Genomic DNA, 26,036 nt, shown 5'->3' on the forward strand with positions numbered 1-26,036 from the left:
GACAATTACTAAATTTGTGGTTTATGAATACGAGAATTAACAAGGTTCTCCTGTAGTACTAATTGAAAAAAAAGACATCTTATTCAAGTAAAACCACAAATGTGCCAATGATTAATACAATTATATCTGTCCAACAGAAAAAGAGAGAACACTTATTGCTACAATACTATGAATATGGAAATTAGAGATTTTCCACTGTAGGTATCAATATTACAGGTCCCTTATTATGGTTATTTTGTACTTGATACTACAATTAAGAAATTAAGATGTTCCAGTCTCTGTGCTAACTGTGGAGACACCAAGTCAGTCAAGAGTTAATGCAGGATGTAGCAGAAAGTCGAGCTCTTACAGCTCATTCTGTACCCTAAATTACTGTAATACAGCAGCCAAAATCTAAGGAAAGGGAAAATAAATAAATAAATCAGACTTGCAGCCAGGCTTGAGCTAGATCCTATTATCTGGGGACATGAGAACGGGACCCAGAGTAAAACGAGATATAAATGAGCTATGCTGAGTTCCAATGTTTAGAACAGTGGATGTAAAAAGGGCTGTACATTATTTATAGTTAAGAAGGCAGGCATATCAGATGGGAATTGAAATAAAAGATACAGCTTATGTTAGTTCCAGCTTGTTCACATCTGACGCAAGCTCTGTGCTTGTATCAGAACGCCCTGTTTCCTATTATAAATTAATCATAGCAGTGGGGTCTGTTGTCAGACACCATGAAAACACAGAGCCAGCTGAGAAGACTTTCCATCATTTTAAAACAAAAGTAAATTAGTTCTTCACAGAGCAGGTACCAACAGAGAGACACTCGTTCTGTCCGGAAACAAGGAATATTTGGATATTGCAAGTCTGTTATAAAACTGCACCAATCTGTACTTTTGTTTATTTCAACAAGGAAGCAAATACTGGGGACTTCACAGTTTGAAAAATCACTGTGTTAGATAAACAGTGCTATCAAAAGGCATAATAGATTTAAAGCAATATGGGTTTCCTTTATTAGCTCAAGAACATCACCAACAATGCACAGCCGGGGAGAGGGGGGAAGAATCACATGTCATGCAGAAAAACCTTCATAGGCATCTGGAATGCAAACTACACTCACTCATGGAAAAAGAAGAACTGACTGGAGCAGGTCACGGCTAACCGACTTTTTAAAAAATTATAAAACCAGTGGTTGCTGTGAATATGTTACACGTGATATATTTGGATTAAAGTAAAACATCCAATAGAGTCTCATGAAATTTTGATCTCAAATGTAATTAACATCTTATATGAGAATAGTGTCCCGGTGAAGTATATTAACAGGAACGATTACAGGCAATGCACTGGAGCGGTGCAGAAGCATTTACTGATAGTCCCCCATCTTATTTAATATCTTCTTCATTGTGTGGAAGAGGGAGTAAACAATGGGTCAATAACATCTGCAAATGATACTGAACTGGGAACTGCTGCAAACACCAGTGAAAACAGAAACAATACAAAGGGACTCAGATGGTTTGGAAATTAGAGTGAACTTGGAAAAATGCCAGTTAACATAGCTGGGGAAAATAATCAGAGAGTCTATGGAAGGAAGAATCTTGGAAAGCAGTAAAACTGAGGCAGGTGTAGGGGGAAATGAAATGGCAGCAAAAAGGGCTGGCAGACATTGGGGCTGCATATATGCAGAGGAATCATGCCATGTAGCAGTGAGGTGATCATTCTTGTCTGTGGGGCTCTTGTAAGAAGCCATCTGCAATAATTCACTCAGTTCTGGGAAATTCAATACCAGGAAGATACTGATGTACTGGAGGAAATTCGGCAAAGAACAGCAAAAATATTTAAGGCACAGAAGTGATTAATTTATTTATTTGTCTACAAAGGTTTGTATGTCATGCCCATCACAGCACATCTGAGCACCTGTGATGTTAACATTCGAGATGCATAATCTGGCTAAGGGAGAGGATAACAAGAGACGGAACAACAGCCTAAATTTTGAAGGATGTAGAATCCAGTGAGGAATAGGACTTACCTGGTGCACAGTAATATAACTAGGAGTAATGGGTGGAATTAAGACATGGAAAAATTAGGCTGAATACCAAGAAAGCTTCCTGACGGAGAGATCTATTCAACTGAGAACAGTCTCCCGCAGGAGGTTGTGGAAACCCCATTACTTTGAGAATTTTAGAAGGCTGGATAAAGCACCAGAAGGGGTGTGGACTAGATAACCCAGAGTTCTTGTCCATAGCTAATCTTGAATGATTCATTTAGCGTCTATCTCTGGGTTTAATACCCTTAATCTCCTCTCTTTAGAAAACGGGAAACAGGAGTGAAAACAAAAAGGCAAAAATTCAAGAGAAAATGAAAACATAAAATAGATAGTCTCCTCTAAAGTTCTGCAAAATATTAACTTGCCTTTGGAACTGTCAATTAAGCCAGCATAACTGCACTTGTGTCAAAGGACTATGTTATATCCCCACCTCTCACTCACAGGCTACAAGCTCTTTTAAAATGCCCCTCTCTATAGTAGCATAAGGAGTGTGCCTGGATTTCTTGTAACAGCCATACAGTCACAGCACTGAGTGATTATACTTCAGGAAAGCATCTAAAATCATTAACTGGGTAGCATGGTCTAGTTCTGATCTATCCTGTGGTTCATATTACTTCTCGCTTGTCAGAGAGGACTCCATCATAATCCCCCACAGCACTCAGCAATTTCAATAGCTGATGTCTTTCTTGGTAAGGCACACCACTTTACTTTGCAGAGTGCTCACTACAGCTCTTCCCAAACACACTTTTAAGAGTCAATTATTTTTGTTTACAACGAATACATCAGGACTTGCACAACAACAAACCAAATGAGAACGCGGGGGGGAAAAGCAAAGCTAACAAATCCTGGCCTGTAACAAATACAAAAAAGCTGCTTTAGTCCAGTTTGTTAAATTGGGGCAATGTTAAAGATTTTGAAAAAGAAATGACATATGGCTGGTGAGACAAAGGAAGCTGGGAGACCAAGGGTATGGCTACACAGCAATTAAAAACCCATGCCTGGCTCGTTCCAGCTGAGTCGGGCTCAGGCCAAGGGGCTGTTTAATTGCTGTGTAGGTGTTTGGGCTGTAGCCCAGGCTCTAGGACCCTGCGAAGTGGGAGGGTCTCAGAGCTCAGGCTGTAGCCTGAACCCAAACGTCTACAGTGGAATTAAACAGTCCCTGAGCCCAAGCCCCATGAGCCCACGTCAGCGGCCACAGGTTTTTAATTGCAGTGTAACAAACACTAAGGGAGCTAGCCAACTGAGTTTGCCAGTGGAAGGAGGCAGGGTTGGTTGTTGTTTCCTTAACTTTCAAATACTCTACAAGGAAGAACCTGCCACAGCAGGAAAATGGTGTGTTGCCAACACCACTGCTAGCTCTTCCTCTGCCTGCACCTGTGGGGGACCCCGGCAGACAGGCACCCATCCAAACCTGGTCTTGACTGTTGGGAACGTAGCTTACATATTCATGCCAACAAAAGCCAGGCAAGGGGACCCACCAGGTGAGAGAGGTGTCTTTTGGCGGAGTCCCTCAGGAAGGAGGTAAGATAGGCACAGGAGGTGGCATTTGCATAGCATCCAAGAGTACCGGGACTTCATTGACAGTGGGGTGGAGAATGCTGGCCAACCATAGATGACTACAGCAGCACCAGAGGAGGAAAGAGAACCAATTGCTCTGGGAGAAGAAGACTGGCTGCTGCCCACAAGGGTCCCCTGTCCACCGAAGTGAAGAACCAGTATGAGGTACTGGCAATAGGAGGTGAGGAGCAGACCCCAATGGTGGAGGAGGAGCAGCCGCCATTTGCTCCCAAGGCTGGTAGGCTCATGGCCACCACACCCGAGAGCAGGAGATGTAAATTACTGGTGGTTGGGGACTCCCTTCTGAAAGGAATGGCGGCATCCATCTGCTGACCTAGGAGGTGAGCTGCCTGCCTGAAGCCTGCTTCTGACACAAGGGTTGCTGAGGCTCATCTGCCCCTCTGACCACTACCCCATGCTGCTCATCCATGTGGGCATTAATGATACTGCCAGGTCTGACCCTGAGCAGATCAGCAGTGACCACAAGGCACTTGGAGGTAGGGTAAAAGGGTCAGGGGTGCACAATATGTTCTCATCCATCCTTCTGGTTGAGGGTAAGGGCTGAGGCAGGGACATGCACATCCTGGAGATGAATGACTTGCTGCACAGATGGTGTCAATGGGAAAGTTTTAACTTCCTTGATCATTGGGATGCTTTTCCAGGAAGGAGTTCTGCTGGGAAGACGTGGGTCCTTCTGACCAAGAAAGGGAAGAGCATCTTCATGCACCAACTCACCAATCTGGTGAGGAGGGCTTTAAACTAGATTCAAAGGGGGCAGATAACAAAGGTCCACAGGTAAGTATTACAAAGGTGATCTGAACAGAGGATTTAGATGCTGAAGGGGGGTAATGGAAATTACAAGAGGGTCATAGAGGAACAAGAGGGGACTGCTGAAAAGGATTTGGGGGTTATAGTGGATCACTAATTGCATATGAGACAAAAATATGATGCAGATCCAGACATAGGGTCTACAGTCATGAGAGGAGTCAGCTGGGTCAGGATACTGGGAGATCAGAAACAGGAGACAAACTTGAGATCAGAACCATAAGTTGGTAACCAGTGTCAGGCCAGGTCAGGGTAAGAGGAGGTCAGAGGCAAGAGACAAAATGGAGATCAGAACCTCAAGACAGATGCCTGGAGTCAAGCCAGGTTGGTGTGCCAGGAAGTCAAGCCGGGGAAGCAGGACAGCACAGAGCAGAATGGATCCCTGTTGTTTGGACAGCTTCCTGTTCCTTAAGTAGGGCCAGTGGGCCAATCGGCTGCACTGGGATTGCCAATAGGACCTCAGAGGCAGAGCCTCAGACTGGGGCTGGGCTTCATGGGTTCTGGATAAGTAGTTGTCAGCAAGCTGCCAAGTGGAGGGCTGGAAAATGGCTGCTCCTGTGAATCCTGTGGACCTGGGTTAGAGGGCTGTGGGTCATGACAATGCACTTGCCAAAAAAAAAAAAAAAAAAAAAGGCTAATATCATTCTGGGGTGTATTAACACAAGTGCTGTATGTAAGACATGGAAGGTAACCATCCTGCTCATCTCGACGCTAGTAAGGCCTCAACTGGCGTACCGTGTCCAATTCTAGATACCACATTTTAGGAAAAATGGGGACAAACTGTAAAGAGTACAGAGGAAAGCTACAAAAATGAGAAAAGGTTTAGAAAACCTGACCTATGATGAAAGATTAAAAACAAACTAGGCATGTTTAGTCTTGAGAAAAGATGACTGAGAGGGGACCTGATAACAGTCTTCAAATATGTTAAGGGCTCTTTAAGAGGATGGTGATCAATTGTTCTCTACATCTACCCAAGGCAGGGCAAGACGTAATGGTCTTAATTTGCAGCCAGAGAGATTTAATTTACATATTAGGAAAAACTTTCTAACTATAAGGATAGTTAAGCTTTGGAATAGGCTTCCAGGAAGTTGTGGGAAAAACAGGCCATACATACACTTCTTTTTTGGCGGTTTGGGGTCCCCCCCTCCTCCCCAGGCAGCCGGGGGCCCCGTTTCATCTCTTTATTTTCTCATGAATGTAACCACAGAAAAACATAACTTATGAAACAGTAACGATGTGTTAACCGGGTGGGGGCAAAAAGGGGTGGGGAGAGACCAGAACCATCAGCAAAACACAAACTGGGGACCCTTCCCATCGCCCCCCCGACCTGTCCTTCCCGTCAGCTAGGTTTAGCTGGTCCTGCCATGGTGCAGGGGGCTGGACTTGATGACTTCTCGAGGTCCTTTCCAGCCCTACATTTCTATGATTCTATATCTTATTGAAACATACAGTAAAATCCTGCAATGCTAGAGAAAGAGACTTTAAAAACTGTCTAAAAATAAATTTAAAAATGAGGGACTCTGCCTCCAAATCATTATGATTTTATTGCATTCAGGCTGGCCTCTATCCTAGTGAGCGAGAGTGGGATCCACCCTGATCTGTCTGGACTGTGTGCAACTCTGGGTATGCAACTAAGTTAAGAAAGAAGGAACTCAGAAAATCATCACATATTAAGCTGCTCTCTATTCTGCATATGAAACTGCTACAGACTGAATACTTATGACTTACAGGCATAACTACACAGGGGGCCACATGTATTGTGGCCTTTCAGAATTCATCTGGAATCAGTTTTAGTATAGCCAAAAAGTTCCTCCCACTGGAGCAGAAAGGCCACTACTATAAAATTCCTTCCAGCTTCAGAAAGACAAGAAGTCTGTGCCTTATAAAAATACCAAGGGAAGGTGGATTTGGACAAAAAGAATGGCAGAGCTGGCTGTTGAATCACAGAGGAAGAAGCTAAGTTAACTCTGTTTAGGAAACAAATCCAAGCAGTTCTGTGAACACAAGCCTCGGCACACGGACAAAACTACAAATATAGGATGAGACTGAATTAGAGAGAGTCCTTAAATCATTTACATCAGAAGTTAATAGTAACAACAATTAGAAAGGCAGCTTTAACTGTTTGAAGCTACAATGAAACTGAATCCAGAGGTTCAAAGGGAGGGCCTGGGACAACACAGAAATTCCAAGGGGTTATCAGGATCCCCCCGCCTCAAGCTGCAGAGCCCCAAGAAACCTCTCAGTCAGGAATTCACTGCTGGAGCACTTCCCACTAGGTCAGTTAGTGCCTCCAATACTTTGACAACACTGAACCTCTTTGAAGACAACTGAAAATTGCCAAATGGGTTCTAGCAAGTCACCAAAAACTCAACCCCACCAAATTTCCTTAAACAAAAACAAAAAACAACCAGAAGATACAACACAGTGGTGGTGTCTGCGGTTTAAAGTGTAGCTCTCATGACCTCACCATCCAACCTGTCCTTTTAAAACTAACACAAAATAGGTTTGTGCCTTTTAAATACATATAAAAAAATTTTAGTTCAAGTTTCTTTTTAGAAACAAACCTCATCTGATTTCCTGACTGAGAACAGGCCCTCCCTTGCCAATTAGCCATAAAGCAGGGACAAAGCAGCAGCTGCACACAGGTACCTGCTGCTGACAGGGAAGCTCACAGCTGCCAAGCTAGAACACTTCTAGGGAAAGAAGACTCCCTCTTGTCGTGCCTTCCTCTAGAAGAGGTGTGCGTGCGTACGTTGGAAGGGTCTCATCGGCTTTGGAGGATAGGGGCTATCCACCTATCATGTGCAGCATGCACAAATTCAAACAGACTGGTGACAGGAGCGTGAAGGCCGTTATTGCTGGAGAGCAGTACAGTAAACCCAAACTCTGCAGAGAGGATGGAATAGTATCTTTGATCTGCCCTAGGGATTTGCCAAAGCGTGGGGCAAGCTCCCCTATCCCACTAACAGCAGGAACATCACCCACCCCAACCCTCCCCACACACACGCTTTTATTCCAATTTGTTTTTGTAAGCAGTTCTGGAGCTGGGGTGAAGTGGGCAAGTACTGCCACCAGTAATGGGGAGCCTTCTGCAAATTAGCAATGACTCCATAGGGCAGGCAAGACGTACTCTCTCACCTCAGATGCCCTGGTACACCTTCCTCCCCTGGACCATATTCTTCTGCCAGCTCTTCTCCCTCAAGCTGCCAACATTTACCCCCCATGCTTCAAGGCTATGAAAGTCCACCATCTTATGTCACACAGGCTTACAACCTTGATATTAAATATGACTCTGCTCTTTCTCTCTCTCTGCTTAGAATCATAGAACCATAGGGGTTAGAAGGGACCACAAGAGTTATCTAGGCTATCCCACTGCCAAGATGCAAGATTTGTTGTATCTAAACCATCCAAGACAGATGGATATCCAGCCTTTTTTCTGAAAACCTCCAGGGATAGAGCTTCCATGATTTCCCCAGGCAGTCTGTTCCATTGTCTTGCTGTTCTTACAGTTAAGAAGTTTTTCCTGAGATTTAATCTAAAGCTGCTGTGCTGTGGTTTGAACCCATTGCCTCTTGTCCTACCCTCTGGGGCAAGAAAGAACAACTTTTCTCTATCTTTCTATGGCAGTCTTTCAAGTATTTGAAGACCACTATCATTTCCTCCTGCCCCACCCCCCCATCTCCTATTTTCCAAACAAAACATACCCAGTTCCTTCAGCCTTTGCTCATATGACTTGCATTCCATCCCTTTGATCATCTTTCAGAGTAGCAGCCGTGATCACCCTCCTTATAGTGTGTATAGTAACACCCATTTTTTCATGTTCTCTGTGTATATAAAATCTTCCTATTGTATTTTCCACTGCATACATCCGATGAAGTGGGCTGTACCCCACAAAAGCTTATGCTCAAATAAATTTGTTAGTCTTTAAGGTGCCACTAGTACTCCTTTTGATCATCTTTGTCACTCGCCTCTGGATCCTTTCCAGTTTCTCTACATACTTCTATACACCGGTGGCCAAAACTGGACATAGCACTCCAGCTGAGGTCTAACCAGCGCTGAATCCTGTCCTACAATCAGGCTCTTGCTGAATCCTATCACTTCTTCCTCACTGGTTGCTATACGCCAGGTTGTCATAAAAATAAAGGGAAGGGTAACCACATTTCTGTATACAGTGCTATAAAATCCCTCCTGGCCAGAGGCAAAACCCTTTCACCTGTAAAGGGTTAAGAAGCTAAGATAACCTCGGGGGGAAACAAAGGGTCTGTCTGTCTGTGTGATGCTTTTGCCAGAACAGATCAGGAATGCAGTCTCAGAAACTCTGTTAAGTTAGTAAGTAATCTAGCTATAAATGCGTTAGATTTCCTTTTGTTTAATGGCTGGTAAAATATGCTGTGCTGAATGGAATGTATATTCCTGTTTTTGTGTCTTTTTGTAACTTAAGGTTTTGCCTAGAGGGATTCTCTATGTTTTGAATCTGATTACCCTGTAAGGTATTTACCATCCTGATTTTACAGAGGTGATTCTTTTACCTTTTCTTTAATTAAAATTCTTCTTTTAAGAACCTGTCTGATTTTTCATTGCTCTTAAGATCCAAGGGTTTGGGTCTGTGTTCACCTATACAAATTGGTGAGGATTTTTATCAAGCCTTCCCCAGGAAAGGGGGTGTAGGGCTTGGGGGGATATTTGGGGGGAAGACATCTCCAAGTGGGCTCTTTCCCTGTTCTTTGTTTAACACGCTTGCTGGTGACAGCATAGGGTTCAAGGACAAGGCAAAGTTTGTACCTTGGGGAAGTTTTTAACCTAAGCTGGTAAGAAAAAGCTTAGGGGGTCTTTCATGCAGGTCCTCACATCTGTACCATAGAGTTCAGAGGGGAAGGAACCTTGACACAGGTCCGTACTTTGGTCATCTTGATTGTTGCAACCCTCCCTGCTCTCCCTGAATTTCCCTCATCTCCCTCTCAGTATACCCAAAACACAATGGCTAAAATGATCTTTTCCTGATGCTACAGCCATGTCACCCCTTCTTAAATATCTTCACTGGTTTAATTTCTCCTTCTGCATTAAGTATAGGCTCCTTGTCCTGACCATCAAGGCTCTGTACAACACTGAACATGTCTACATCTCTCCTTTCTCCTCACCCTGCCAAAACCATCTCACTCTTTCCCATCCCCCTCTTCTTCCTGGATTACGCTCCATTCTTTTAACAGCCTCCTACGTCTCCTTCCTCCACTCTTGGTTTTACACCTTCTTTTTGCAGACCCCTATTTGCTTGAAACTGTCTCCTATTTTCTGAGTAAAGTGTGTTTTCTCTCTTTCCTTTCCTCCTCCTCCAAATCTCACTTCCTTTGACAAGTTTTCCTATAGTGACCTTCTCAATGAGGTCTCTTTTTGTATTTGAAGTTTGTCTCATGTATTGTTTTTGTCAAAGTTAGTTTATAAACTCCTCAGGGCATGGACCTTGTGTTTCTGTGTTTTGTTTAGTGCTATGTACACTTATGGAGTTCTATGAACCATGATTTATTGGATATTTTTGTCTCTGCTGCATTGCAAAAGCCATGACTGGGTTGCTAATGACAGGGAAGAAGCTGTCAGACTGGCAGGTTTGTAAATTTTCTGAATTTAATCTTGAAAATTAATGTGGTAAAACAAACTGGAGCATCAAAATTCTGAAAAGGAGGTCGGCAGCCTCGTGGAATGCTAGCAGCCCGGAAGCACACTTGCTATCTCACACTCTCACCTTCTGAATGTTTTTGGGGACCTCAAGCATCCAGTCTACAGGGAGGTGCGGAGAAGGAGAAATATATCTTCTCTATGAGACTGCGTGTGTGAACAAAAGAAAGAGTTAAAAAAAAAAAAGATAAGAAAGTGTGAACATGCTTGTATCTGCTTCCCCAGCCAGAGGCAAGGTGCCCTGGCAACAGATGTGGAATATGCAATGAGTACAAATGAAAAAAGGAGAGTTATTGCTACAAGGGCAAGACCAGTGGTCACAGATGAACAAAATGTGGGCCAGTTCACACTGTCCTGTGTACTACATACTATTACAGAATGAAAGGGGAGCTGAAGAGGAGGTCTTTAAAAATAACTATAATTGTGTGTACTGACTGGGAACATCGGATTTGCCATAGTGGATCAAGACAGTAGTCTGTCAGGTCCAGATTGCTGTCTCTGGCAGTGAGCAATATCTGATGTTTCAGAGGAAAAAACCAAAACAAATGTGCACAGCCAATGCGATACCCTACATGAGGGATAAATTCCTTCCTAACTCCATAGAGAAATCAGGCTGAGGTGATTTTAACACAGTCTTATAACTCTACTCTGAGCTGTGTACATGATGGTTAAAAAACACCTGATCCTTGTCTACACTACTGCTACCTCTGTTGCTCTCCTGGTGGTGGTGAATTAGAGGTCCCATTTCTGCCAGTGCAGATACAACCCTAAGAAAAGGGTGAAATGCATCACTACAAGTGCCTTACAAAAAAGAAGCAAAATACACTGCAGATGCAACTAGACAGGTGGGAGATGTGACTTAACAGTAGTGTGATTTATGGGGAAATTGACATCTCAAAGTCCAGGGAACTGAAAGCCTCTGTATCCATCAGATCCATTCTATTTCTTCCTTCTACTGCCCCTCACTGTTTTTTAAAGTTAGGAAAGGATCGTAGGAGCCTCCCTCTACAATGAAAAGTAACAAAAATGACAGATGGTGGCTACTGCCCTGGGCATGAAATTTTGGCCTATTCAGATTCATACAGCATGCTAGGAGAACAGGAAATACAGAGGGCTTGAATGGATTACAACAATAAAACAAACAAATACATAAAACAGGAACACAAAAAAGAGTAGGCATTGCCTTTAGTGTTACTTTAAAAGATGTCAAAGGAAAAAAATGTTTAAAAAAAGGCTGCTGCAAACCCTTCCCCCACTCATTACTGTTAACAAAGCCGTTTGCCCTGAAGACTGGACCTCAAGGACTTTTTCAAAGGCAAATTTTTTCTTTAACAAATTCTCCTTTTTTATAAGAACAAGGTAATTAACAATGCTCTGAGGTTCACTAGTGGGCTTGGAAGGGAGTCCCGTCAAACCTCCTTGTCTTCAGGAAGGTTGCTAAGCTACAGGGCCAAGGATATGTACAGGCATCGCACAGAAATCCCTTATGACCCATCCCAGCCTGCCAAAACAAGTAGGGACTAGATAGTAGGAGAATACAGCCTGTATTTTCAAGATTCCTCAGATGAGCTGACCCAATGCAAAGTGCTGAGGTTTAGAGCCAACCCTGGAAGTATCACAGAAGATTTCCTCACTTTCAATGCATGGCTAGAGGAAGAGGGGTGTGTGAATTGCATATTCCCATCCTTTAGTGTCTGGTCTTTGAAGAATCTGCTTAGAGGTAGGCACTTCCCCTTGCTTCTTGAGCCATGCTTACAATAGAATGTTTTGCCAATTTCTCATCAGCTCCATGACTCTGGTAGGAGCTCTTGTTTAGACAAGGTTCCGAGAGGCTGCTGGAGCTGAAATGTATTCCTATGGAAAGCAGGCATACATGCCATAGCGGTTAAAGCACCAATGGCCGCTAACTGTTGTCAACGGCAGCATGGCCTCTGAGCTGTGGGAAATTTTTGGTAAAAAGAACCCAGTGTAGACAAGCCTTGGATGCAGGCTAAAGGATATAAGAGCAGCTGCTACAGGATGTGTGGGATCATAAAGGGGTGAAAGGACTACTGCAACATGAAAAAAATTACTTCGGGTTTCAGAACCATTAATTGTATTGAAATAGCACCTATGAGCCCCAGACAAGGAGCAGGAACTCATTGTGCTGGACACGGTACAAACACAGTCCCTGCCCCAAAGAGCTTACACTTAGGCTAAAGAAATGCAAAAATTAAAGATCCAACAGCAATGCTAATAACAACTCAGCTGAGTTGTCCGTATGTTACCTACTAGTATAATTACATATTATGTACTTTCTGAGCTCATATTTACATGAGCTCCCTTACCTACACCTTTGACATTATCCTTATTTCAGTTTCTTTGCTGAGAACCTCTAAGTTGGGATTTACTTGTGCTTCTCCCTGTCCAAACTCTTTCCCTCCAAGCCAATGAGTTATTTCAAACAGCCCTAAAACCTATTATTTTCAACCAGAATCAACCCTGAGATACAATCTAGTGGTCTGGGCACAGGATTGGGAACTAACCCTGCCTACTTTGTGGCCTTGAACAAGTCACTTAACCACATTACCTCAGTATCTATAAAATAGAGTAATTACAATGTTGATGAAAAATCAGGACAGCAAATTAAGTTGCTACTCTTTCCAGTAATATTATATACCATACAGAGCCACGAAAAACAGGATGGGAAAATTTATCATCCACCTAAGCCCAAGAATAGTTTTCAACAACCTTTCTTTAAAAAGTTATGCCCTGTCCACACAGGTTGGCACTTGTCTGAAACAGCTGTAAAAAGTCCACAGTCCATTACATAGCAGAGATGGGAACTAAACATTAGGCTATGTCTACACTAGCACTTTTGTCAGTATAACTTATGTCACTCAAGGGGTGTGAAAAACACACACCCCTGAGCGACATTAATTACACCAACAGAAGAGCCAGTATGGACAGTGCTATATCAGCAGGAGTGCTCGCTGGGGGTGGTTCAATTATGTCAAAAGGAGCGCTCTCTCCTGTTGGCTTAGAGAGGCTACACGGGAGATCTTACACCAGCACAGCTGCATCAGTACAGATCTGCCGCTGTAAACTCTCAAGTGTAAACCTGGCCTTGGTCACAGAAAAGATGCAAAATAAAGAAAGGGCACACTGGAGTAGCTGGAGCTGGCTATCACTTGCAATCTCACTGCTCCCCTACCTGGATCTTGCATCCTCGGTAATCTAGCAAACATCTACCACTTCTGGAGTCATTGTCTATCGCAGCACTGGACTCCTTTCCGAACCTCCAACTGCAGCCAGCAAATGTAAATACTAAAGGCTTTCCTCCACTAGGCTGTCCTTCCCTGCCCCCACCTCGTTGGCTGCCTCGCTCTCCTCCCTGCAGCCCCGCCCCCTTAGCCAGTCTTGCCAAACTTTCAATACTACAAATGCAAGGCAGCAACAGTCATGAAAAACGTGGCAAGTCATGATTATCTGACTATAGTATTCAGCGTAAACGAAATAAAGGAGCGGATGGGGAGGGATGATTAAAAATTAAGAAGCTTTAGTATTCTACATGGGTGCATACAGAGACATAACAGGAAATAATGACTGTTCCATGCTATTTCCAGAAAAAAAAAAATCAATAAACTCACCTAGTACAGACAGTTTGTTCTTGACCCAGATATGTACTTCTGGTTGCAAGTTTTGTAGTCCCGTCCCATACACGCTGAGTGAGACAGAGAGATGAATGACCTAAGTCAAGTCTCAGGGAAAGCAAGTAGTAATCTACTAACCTACTAACCAGCAAAGCTACCCTTTCAGTCTCATGTGTCCATCTTCCAGAGCTTTTTCCTTCTTCCTTTTTTAATCCTTTCAAGTCAGATTCTAGTCACAGCTATGAGTTGTATGATCTGCCTGTGTTCACAGCTGCTTCCTTAGTACAAGCCCTTCTCATGTGTGCGTGTGTATGTGAGAGCGTATATGTCTGCTTGCTTGAGGGGGAGGGTTCCTTAAGAGAAGAGGCTAGTGTTTTAAATCCAGTCTGAAGCCGTGCCCTGCTTCTTCCCCAGAACAGGAATAAAGTTGCATTCTTCAAACAGGAAAAAGAAATGCAGAATGTTAAACTCAGAGGAGTTCTGATTGTTGGTAAATAATCCACATCCTCCTCCTCCCACGGCTAAGGCTTATATATATTCCATAATGGGCCAGCATGGAAGTTGTTGGGTTGTTAATATGTTTCATGCTAACTAAGTTTAAGCATGCAAATCCAATAAAAGAAAGGCATTTTGCATACTTCAGCATTCTAGTCAATGTTTTTCCCATGGCAATGCTGCTAGACATCCTAACCAGCCTGCTGCATACTGCAGATATTTAATTCTGCTTCTTTTACAATTTGTACATAATATCACAAAATGCAGAAGACCGCTAATTATTACTGAGAATTTCTGTTTTCCTGTTTCTCTTAAGAGTTTCTTATCCACATGATCAGGAAACCTTTTGGTAATCGGCCTCCTCCCTTTTGTTCAAAACATTGATGCTGACTGCCCGTGAAGCAAAAACAAATCAGTCCTGAGTTCAAAGGCATTTTTGCATTCCAGTTGTTTCTCAGACAATGCCCAGCTACAAAGCAGCCAGTTTTTCTGCAGCACAACAGCAATGTGCACTTAAAAATATTCCTGTAATAAATCAAGCTTCCAATATCTACTTCTGAAGGACAATGCCCTTACCTTAATTAATGGCTTCTTTGTCCCATAAGTGGCAAACAGAGCGATTTTTGCCTAACAAATCCTACAACTGTTCAATCCATTAGATCCCTTTCCACCCTCAGTCTCTACAATGCCTTTTAATGAACTGAAAGTCACTCAGCTTCAGTCTTCTCTCCTTCCAGCAGAATTCACTATGAGTGGATCTCACTGCTTTCCATAACATGTGACAGTGGGACATACCCATCAAGACTAATCTCTTATCAATTAGAGCTTTCAGTCTGATCCAGAACAGAGATTACTTTAAGTCTCAACACCACCTTGTTGACCTTCTCAGGAGGCTGAAGAGCATTTCCCTTTGCATGTCTCATTTCCAGACAGTACAGGAGATTTCTGTTCAGGTAGCCCAGACTGTAGTACATCTGCATAGTAACCAATCTGCAATATGAAATTTGCACGCTCTACAAAGAAGGACTAAGGAATCTGAAGCCTGACACAGAATTAAAAGTTACTTGGAAAAAACAAAAAACAAACCAAGATTTCAGTCTTAAGGAAAGGCTTCACAAGGCAACCATATACATTTAAATACATTAGTACTGCACACGATAAAAATATTTTTACAAGCAATAATTCAGGTATATCTCAAAAGTGTGACCCCATGTTCTGTTTAACAAGGACTGAATGTTACTTAGGATATGGATTGCAGCAGTACCCAACACGCTAGGCACAGTGCAAATATACAGTAAGGCACATTCCTTACCCCCCAAAAAACTTGCAATCTAAAGAGAGCCAATTGCCTCTAATGACAGCATAACAGAGGATGAGCATTTACTGTAGATGAGAGACTGGTCTACACTTAAATGCCGTAGTGGTGCAGGTGCACTGCAGCAGCTATGCCGCTGTAGCACTTCAGTGAAGACACAACCTATGCAGACGGGAGGGCTTTCCCCGTCAGTGTAGATAATCCAGCTCCCCAAGAGGCAGTAGCTAGGTCGATGGGAGAATTCTCCTGTCCACATAGTGCTGTCTACACCAGAGGTTAGGTTGGTTTAACTGCCTCGTTCAGGGGTATGGATTTTTCACATCCCTGAGCGACATCGTTATATTGACCTATTTCCTGGTATAGCTATGCCATAAATACAAAAGCAAAGATATGCCATAAATATATAACACATTATTAACACCCTGCTGACAAAAGTCAACTGTCATCTCCCTGTAGTCCATTCAGATGACACTTTGCAGAATTTCAAATATAGTTTTGAGTTCCATGCCCCTAAAGCACACCCAGTATTGAGCAGTGCATCACAGTACAGGCTCTTACAGTATTGTCAACATGTGTACGCAACACTGTCTGTCCAGAGATACAGATGTCAGTTGTCACCTATGCTTTCAAACCCTACTAAAAAGGTAAATAATTGCTGGCACAGACTAATATTTCTGTCTCTCTCCCTTTCGCTACATACACATTACAAAGCACTTTGCTATGGAAGGAACTCACCTGTAAAAGAGTCATGCAGTGACAGAAGAATGCCTGTCTCACACGCACACCTTTGCTAAGAAAACAACAGACAAGGGAAACAAATTAAATATACAGACTAATGCATGCTCAAGGAGATAAACTAATGTGCCATTAAATCCTCCACAGTACGGTAGTGAGAAACCGTTCTTTTGATAAGTTCTGAGGATGGGTGAAGGTAGTTCAATCAATAGCACAAACATCAGCAATGATTATTATTGGTTTCAGAGTAACAGCCGTGTTAGTCTGTATTCGCAAAAAGAAAAGGAGTACTTGTGGCACCTTAGAGACTAACCAATTTATTTGAGCATAAGCTTTCGTGAGCTACAGCTCACTTCATCGGATGCATACTATGGATTATTATTGTTATTAATTACTGTTTGGCACTGTACAGAACAAAGACGACATACGCACTGCCTGGAAGAACTTACAGATTAAGATCAATATACAATTTAATGATCTGCATACAACCATTATCAAAAGACATTAAGGCCTGGATCCACAAAGGGACTTTGAGCATTGTAATGTCTAAACTTTAGGCAACAACACAGAAACAACACTGCAATCCACAAAGCCCGAGTTACGTGCCTAGGCTCCCTATAGAATGAAATGAGAGAGACAGGTGCCTACAAATGGGCACCACAAAAGTGAGCCCATGGCCGCTGTCCCATCCCCCCCCCGAACATTCCTCCTCACCCTCCCAGGGGGGTGTGACCCCACAGTTTGGGGACCACTGCTACAGAGTGATACTCACTCTTTCTGCCCAAATTAATTTTCAATTATTTAATTACAGTGTAAAATTCAGTGGGAGAGATTGAGGAGCCCCACATAAGACTATTCTATGGCCCCATGGTTAGAGCCCTCACCTGAGTGGTGGCAGAACCTTGTTCAAATCCTCTCTCCTCATCAGGCAGAGGGGAGACTTGAACTGTGGTGTCCACCACATCCCAGATGAGTCCCAGAACTACAGATCTAAAGGCTACTAAGTCCTTCTTCCCCTCCCCCACCCCAACTGTTTTGTGTGAAGTTAGTCAGCCTCTAAGCATGCCCTCCCTGTTCTGACCCAACCCCCGATTTTTTCTGCCATTCATGGATCGCTCTGGGGCTTACGAAAGAGCTAGAAGCCTGGATGCCTAGAGCAATGGCTCTCAACCTTTCCAGACTACTGTAACCGATTCAGGACTCTGATTTGTCTTGCGTACCCCCAAGTTTCACCTCACTTAAAAACTACTTGCTTACAAAAATCAGACATAAAAAACCAAAAGTGTTGCAGCACACTATTACAGAGAAATTGTTTACTTTCTTTTTTTATCATATAATTATAAAATAAATAGACAAATATAAATATTGTACTTACACTTCAGTGTGTAGTATATAGAGGAGTATAAACAAATAACTGTCTGTATGAAATTTTAGTTTGTACTGACTTCGCTAGTGCTTTTTATGTAGTCCATTGTAAAACTAGGCAAACATCTAGATAAGTTGATATACCCCCTGGAAGACCTCTGCGTGCCCTAGGTTGAGAACCACTGGTCTAGAGTGACGAAGCGGTGTGCGTGCTCAGTGGTAGAAACGCAGGCAACCCGGGGAACTTCTACTGCAAAAACTTAGATTCTGAGAGAGTTTAGGCACCTATAGAGCTAGGCGGCAGCCAAGTGAGAATTCTGTGGATCACAGTGGTGCCTAAAAACGGGACTTAGCCCCTAAATGTGGGGGTTAAGAGCCTAAGTACCTTTGTGGATCTGGGCCTAAGATACCAAGGGTCAACTTTTGGGTGGGGGGGGGGTTGGGGGGGATGGCGGTCCCAAGGTCCACACAGGAATAAATGGGCCCACAATTGCAAATCTTGCATACTCGCACAAGTCTACGATTGCACACTTCAGTGGTTATTTAGACATCTTAAATGGCTTTCTGCATATGTAATTGCAGCATTCTGTAGGTATAAGTGGGCCTCTATTAAAAAAAAAATTAGACCTCCTATGTCAAGTTGTGATGCAACACAAAATGCTCTTTGTCCAGCCAAACATCTCCAGCCATGCAGGAGTATTAGGGGATTTTATTTATTTATCCTGCAACATTTTTTCCTTATATTTCCAAAATAATTACAACATGTTATTCAAACGTCAAATAGCACATGTTGTGAATCAATTTAGCGAACACTTTTTTTTTTTTTTTTTTAATTAACCTTTTCTACTTTTCCAAACCGATGACAACTTGGGGTCAAAACACACGGGAACTGAAAATAAGTAACCAGAAGTAAGCCGTGCAATCTTACTCGACAATACAGCATTCACAAGGTTCAGTTCTTACACGGACTCCAATTTTTGACTTTGAGATGTTTAACTCAACACTGAATACCACTACTACCTACATGTAATTAAACAGTCCAGTGCCTAAACACATCCTTAGTCATCAGTTCCTGCAAAAACCCTGCAGTGAATGAACTTGCAGAGTTTGCACTGAAAACAATCAAGCTGAGTGACAAAATGTGGTTTTATAAATCTAAATTTTGCTCATTAAATATAATCCTCTTGTAGAAATAAACCTAATTTTTCTTCTTTGCCTGCTATCCTAGGGCCATACCACCCTGGACATTATTACACTAACCGATTTTTTTCCCCATGCACAGAAGCATAAAAGTTAGAGATGGAGAAAAGACATAAGGTCATCCAGTCACATTCTCAGCGAATGCAGGAATAGTTTCCCATGATATATTACAGGCACCAACCCACTTGCTCCTATTATCTCCACAGTTGGTGCTGTCAATCCTCAGTAGCCCAATGGAGTTCTTTTCACTATCTCCAGGAATTATTGAGAGTAAATTAAACAAGTGGGTGCCAGAACTCTGAAAGGATTAGAGCTGCTGATCAGAGCATCAAACTGGTGTCCACTGTGAGGTTACCGCTGGAGCACTCACAACTGGCCACTCTGCAATGTGAGATCTAGGCAAGCAGCTTGCCAGCCAATAATGGCAACCTTAAAAGCCGCAAGTAGCTATAAAAAAGAGCCCAAAATATAACTGCCTATGGCTAAAAAAAATAAATAAAACACCACCACGGTGATTCCTGCACAACTGGCAAGCTCAAAAATGGCTTCTGTAGCAGATCTTATCCTTCAGTTTCAGTAACAAAATCCCTTTCTTGTCCTTCCAGTGGAAGAAACATTTTAGGGTCAGATTACTAAGGAGATAAAAAGCTCTAATACTGTAAAAGCTGAACTTTTAAAAAAAGATAAATCAACTATAGCCCCCCGCCCCCCTCAAAAAAAAAGAAAAAGAAGAAATTCTTGGAGCATCTGAGGTATAATACAGTAAAAAGAATGACTCTGCACATATAATTCCCTTAGGAATTGTTCTGTCCTTCTGCTGAGACAATAGTAAGAAAGATGTGTTGGTTTACTGAAAGCCTGTTCCTTACCGAGTGCTCTAGAGGAGGTGGTGTTGTCTCTGCTTTCACACATTAAAGCACTGTTAGCCGCTCCTGCTGACCTATTTATGGACATGGCTGATTCCACTGAAGAGCTAGGCTAGACCATCTGTCTACATGACACAAAAAATTGGTTGGAGCACATCAGCCAAAGGCAGCAGTGGGTTCGATAGAGATATGAAAAGTAAGCCAGCAAAGGACACTGAAAGGTCATTAGACGGCGTAAGTTTATATACCGTCTAATCTGAAATATTCATTTTAGTGAAGGAGAAGCCCTAAAGACTTTTCAGCCGAGACACTTGCAATGGATGGAAGAGAGAAGTCTAGAGACCACAGTCAACAACAGACTGATTATCGTTACAAAACACTCAGTATGTAATTTCTTCTTCTTGTAACTATTGTAACTCTACCTGCTTCTATGAATTCATTTGGATCACTCTGCAGAAAGCTCAAAATTAACACAAGGATAAATTAGGGCAGGGCAGCAAGATTTACAGGGGTAGTGACTCAATCCTTATTAAAATGTGAACAGTGCTATTATATGTTTCCCAATCCTCTCTCTCCATTCAAGAAACAAACTTTTTTTCTTCCAGAATATCAGTACGCCAGGCAGAAGAACGGCTTTCCGAGAAGCAATGGACCCAAGAAAGCCAGCAGACGGTTTTGGAGTAACATTAACTACTCATGGGGGAAGAAGAGGTATATGTGGTGGAGGCAGCAGTGACTAAAAGACTGCAGTTTCTGGGTTTTAAAAATTAACAACACTTATACATGTATGTTAACAAACAAATCAACAGTTTCTTTCACTAGTACACATAATCTCTTACAATTTACAGGTTTCAGAGTAATCCGATGAAGTGAGCTGTGGCTCACGAAAGCTCATGCTCAAATAAATTGGTTAGTCTCTAAGGTGCCACAAGTCCTCCTTTTCTTTTTACAATTTACATACACACATAAATAATAGATAATATATATTCCGCACATGTGAACTTCAGTTTAAACCCTAGTCTCTAATCTCTTGGTATAGCTCTTTCATATCAATTTCCATTAGTGGCAGTCTGATTAAGTGACTACCTGATACTTGGCTACATTGTAATGAGGACATTCCATATTGTTGTTGGCTATTACTCAATTGACATGTACATCCTGATGTTTCAAAACAGACCACAATCATAATTCTGCTTTCAACGCCCTAGCCAAACCTACTTCGGGGGAACTACTCAAAATGCTAAACTTTGCTAAACTGTGAAAAATTTAGCAACTCTCATGGGTAAAATGTAGAAATTGACTCATACCCCCACTCACAGAGTTTCCAGGACAGAAACATAATCTTAACTGGTGTTCAAGTAAACAGAACCAAATTTTCTATATTTAGACCCTCACATTTTACCTAAAATTGTGCACACAGTTAACATCATGCACATATCTGCTATGAACAAAAATGTAGGCATGGGTTTGTGTGTACAATGCAGGTTTGCTGGCACGATAAAGAGCCCTAAAAGGGCCAGATTTTCAAAGATACTAGCTAAGTCGTGCTCACAAAAGTTGCAAATATAAATTCCATAGCTGCATACAAAAACACACATATGCAGTATCAGTTCTCCGGTGCATTTGCACATCTGAACGCAGGATTCTGCGGACACTGATGGCGAGTTCCTTTCCTTTTAGCAGGTTTCAGAGTAGCAGCCGTGTTAGTCTGTATTTGCAAAAAGAGAAGGAGTACTTGTGGCACCTTAGAGACTAACAAATTTATTTGAGAATAAGCTTTTGTGTGCTACAGTTCACTTCATCGGACCACAAAAACTTCCTCTTCCTTCCTACTGGAAGAGTCCTTACTGATGCTACATGGCAGTTATTGCAGACTTGGGGCTGTAGTAACTTACATGGCGCTATTATAAACAGAAAAACAGAATGGGAAACGTAACACCTATGGACAGATCCTAGAAAGAAGGTGGTGACAGGAGGAATTTCATTTGCATAAACCTTCAAGCAGCTCTGGACTGGCTTCTTGCAGAGCTGGCATGGAGCCCCTCTACCCGAAGTATATGGCAGGCCAATTTTCTTCAAGGCAAGGTGCAGAACAACTATGTATGGTGGGAAGGGGTTTCTGCATCCCTTAATGTCTGTTAACGTGGGACTATTGATTATGTTTCTGCAACGCTAATAATTTTTTAAATGTAATTTGGATGCACATTTACAGAAGGGCTATTCTACTGTTAGTTCTTCATTCTTTCACTAAAGATTTTTTTTTTTATTCCATTCATTTAAAAAAAAAACCCTCAAAATAATTTGTACAACACAAACAATTAAAGTAATGAAACACCAGGAAAGAACTATACTAAATACCAGCCTCCAGAGCATGAGTGATCAGGCCCAGGGGTCAGAGCAGCAGCAGTCAGGCCTAGTGGTTGGAGCCAGACTCAGGAACCAGAGGTCAAGCTAAGGGGCAGAGCCCGAGTCAGAACCAGGCAAGGAGCAAGGCTGGAGCCAGGCTGGAACAAGACTGGGGGGGGGGCAAGGCAGGCACAGGAGTGATCACAGCTATGGGCGTTAGCATTGAGCAGACACTGAACTGCTCCCGTGGCTGGGTTTAAGAGCTGACTTTTCCAACCAACTGGACAGTCTGGCCAATCAGGTGATTTTGCTGCAAGCCAAACCTGATTCAGCAGCAAGTCCTCTGTTGCTCACTAAAGAGGTGGAGCCAGCAGGTCCCAGGCTCAGCTGCAAGCCCTAATTCCTGACACTAAAGTAACATCCTGCCTCTGACTTTAAACAATAAGAACTGCAAACTCACAATTAAAGCTTAAATTCAACCAATCGGGAATAGATTTTGCAGTGGTGACAAACAATGTGTGATGTTATTTACACCCACACCCACAGAGAAAACTTTGACTGTAAGTTTTTTGGGGCAGATAGTGTCTTTTTGTTCTGTGTTTGTACAGCATCCAATATTATGGAGTCATTAGGCTGCACCAGAATACAACATCAGTAATAATATGGCCTGGTTTTCAGAGGAGTAGAGCAACCACAGCTCCCAGTGACTTCAATCTCTGACCAGCAATCCCATGGCCAATTCCTGACTCATCCCCTAAACTCCCTGCATGCTGGGATGACTTGAGCCCCCAAGGAGCACAGCCAGTAAAGTGTAACAACTCTCTGCTAGAAGTGGTTTCCTGTAAACTGAACTGTGATTTCAGCCTTAATTTTGCATTACCTAACTTGTGTGGCTGCAAGACAGACCTGAATCGCCAGTTTGACCTAGGTGGGGTTTTTTTGCTTTCATCTAGTATTGTTGAACTATATGAACATCAATGTCACCTCTGCCTCATGTATGTGAAAAACATCTGTGTGAAGAATGCGAATGTCAGTTGCTAACACTGTGTCCAGCAGCAGCAGCTCAAACTCCAGAATGCCCCAAATAGAAATAAATATTGTACACTCCAAACACGAGCACAGTCCGTTCATATCTATCAAGGCTGTTGTTGCATCTCTCTCCTGTGGTGTTGGAACACTGACGGAAAACGTACTTCTGTGGCGACTCACCCTGAATTATCAACTCAACAAAAAGGACTAAACCTGACACAGACATTTCCCTGTACAATTTATTCTTCCACTTAATACATGTAGATTTGATAAGCAACAGAATTGTGTTAGATACATTTTTTTAAATTACAAAATTCACCATTGTTAATATAATTCCATTTCACAAGTTGTTTCTCACGGAAATCTGTTTTGCAAGAAAATCTTTGCTATGAAGGGACTTAATTTTGTTTCCTTTATAAACAGTCCATAAGTTTCCCTCTCCTATGGAATTATGGATGGGAGAGGAAAATGCTAGTTTTATAGCATGCCAGTTTTATCGCCTTCTACCCCAACAAAACACAATGAATTATTTTTTACTGTAGCCATTTACACAAAACAAATTTTAGTTTTTAAGCAAAATTATACTCAAAGTGCCAGTTTGTCTGAATTAAATTTAAAATTTATTTCAGTAATAAGGAGCTAAGTAATGAAAGCAGCAGCAATAAGGAGCTATAGCAGGAAATTTACTTCCACTGGCTGAAAACATTTCTTCCTTTTCTATAGACAAAATTCTGCTTTGACATACACACAGAAGAACCTAACTCTGACTGACACATTCTCATTACACATTCTGATTACCTGACAAAGAGACTGATCTGGGATGCAATCGGGAGGAGGTGGAATCCAGCAGCAGGTGCGGGGGGGAGGGGAGTGCAACTGGGGTGGGGTTATGAAGTCATGGGGGAACCCACTCTCAGTTCAGGCACTGGGGATGCAATCAGGGAAAGGGGTAGAAAAGCAGACAAGCACACAAATTTGAACTGGTTTAACTTTGGATATGTTTTTAAAGTGATTCAGTTAAATTACTGCCTGGGCAGATTCTCTTAAATGGATTTTAAAATGTTTTATATTCCTTTATCTTAAACTGGTAAAGATTACCTGAGCTCCTAGTTAAATCTTTCAGGTAGACTGTCTTCCTTTTCAGAGTCATTTAAAGAAATCTTCATTTCACTTTAATAACTATTCAAAGTTCTATCTGGCTTACTACAGTAGCCAATGTTAGCTCCCTTCAACCACAAGAAACTAGATTCCTGTCTACAATACTGTGAGCCACATGTGGACCAAGGTGGCTTCTAAGGGTGTGTCAATGATAAGCAAAAAAACAAACCAACCACTGAATGGACATAGATTTCATGGCATGTTTGGTTGCACTGGATTAACAGAATTTAAGGCCAGAAGGAAGCACTATAATAATCTAGGCTCATCTCCTGCTTAACAGGAAACAGAACCTTACCCAGCAATTATTCATCCTTGTGACAAGCTTAATGTGGCAATTAGGCAACACTGGTTTTGATATAACCATTTTGGAACGAACATGTGTGAGCGCGCACACACGCCTTACTTACAATCATGGCTGTATCAGTGCCTCCTGGATCGCCTGAACCACTTTCATCACACAGAGCTCGGTATTGTTGCTGGGAGTAGGGACTTCAGTGTAATATCTAAACTCAAAGGACCGCATTATGGGACAGGATATGGAGAATTGCTATTACAATGCTAGTGGCTCCCTACCCACAGTGGGAAGAAACAACTGTAGACTGCACTGTTTCAGTCAAATTTAAGCTTAAGACATTTATACACATGTCACAAGCTCAAGGTGTTCCAGTCAATGGCTGATTGCAAAGCTTTTTAATATGGGATACAAAGGGCATCAGACAGAACATAGCCTAAGTAAATTATTCATTCAATTCAACCCTTTAAATTTATTTTTAGCTTAATTTCACTAAACATTTAACAACATAGCTGAATATATAATATCAATGTACTGATACCCATACTCTCAGTTTGAATTTCTTAATCTTTTTTATGTCAGAGGCATATTTTGTAAATAGAAGAACATCTTTCACATCCCAGAGACTAATCCAGCCATTTTATCTTAGTCTTTTAAACATTTTGCTTAGCAATCTGAACACACAACAACTTGCGTGAAAGTGGATTTAGATTTCTTGTTGGTTTTGGAACAGAGTTTTCATAGAAATTAATTTAGTCCTTAGTCGTCATCTTTTACAGTATCTAAAAAAATACATTTAAAATCCTGAATGGGAAAAATATCAATACACATTCAGGCCTTTGGAAGAACAGAGAGAAAACTCTTCCTTTCCAGAGTAATAAATTCAGTAATTTCACTGTGGCATGTACACATGCTGGCTGTTCTCCACTGTGACACATCTTCACAAGCGGAAGGAAAAGAAGGATAACTGAAGAGTGGCCTATCTGAGAAATCTACAAGTTAATGATCCCATCCCTCCTTCTAAGTGAAAATAAGTGTTAAGGAAATCAGACAGACATATAGCTTTCATATACTGTAAATACTTTCCCAACCATCTGGCACAATTGAAACTATTTAAAGGAAAAGTTGTGGCAATACAAATTGTTTAAAATACAAAAGCAAAACAGTTGGAGAGTGACTATAGTTAGAAAAATTACTGCAATAATGGGGCACCATTTTACTTTATACGCCTACTCCTTCCGTCTCCTTAGGTCATAGTTGCTTACAATATTGATAAAAGCAAGGTTCTGTGTGGTATTTTTTCCTTTCCGCTCTTATTACTAGAGCTAATATACTTACAAAAAATGGAGCTGAATTCTATTATGCCCCATGCAGCACCAAAAAATTGTCAATAATGTTCTAACTGAAAAATTTTTACTCCAATAAAATTGAAGGTGTCAGAGATGGAAAGAAAACAGCTTGGCTTTCGGATCACAGTTAAATATATATTTTGAATTACAGTGGTGATTTTAGGTCTTGA

General features: G+C 41.9%; 1 protein-coding gene across 6 annotated transcripts in view; it reads right to left on the reverse strand.

Annotated features, from left to right (window-relative positions):
- MCC (MCC regulator of WNT signaling pathway) overlaps nt 1-26,036 on the reverse strand; it is a 348,703-nt gene that overhangs the window by 129,090 nt on the left and 193,577 nt on the right. Inside the window, exon 1 of one of the 6 annotated variants that reach the window (XM_043546970.1) lies at nt 16,262-16,310. The exons of the other annotated variants lie outside the window; for them this stretch is intronic. Coding sequence (XP_043402905.1) covers nt 16,262-16,276 — 15 coding nt within the window. The 5' untranslated portion in view covers nt 16,277-16,310. Of the gene's footprint in view, nt 1-16,261; nt 16,311-26,036 lie in introns of those variants that run through there. 6 annotated transcript variants of the gene reach the window in all.

This window comes from Chelonia mydas, chromosome 5, assembly GCF_015237465.2.
Source record: "Chelonia mydas isolate rCheMyd1 chromosome 5, rCheMyd1.pri.v2, whole genome shotgun sequence".
Classification (NCBI taxonomy): Eukaryota; Metazoa; Chordata; order Testudines; family Cheloniidae; genus Chelonia; species Chelonia mydas.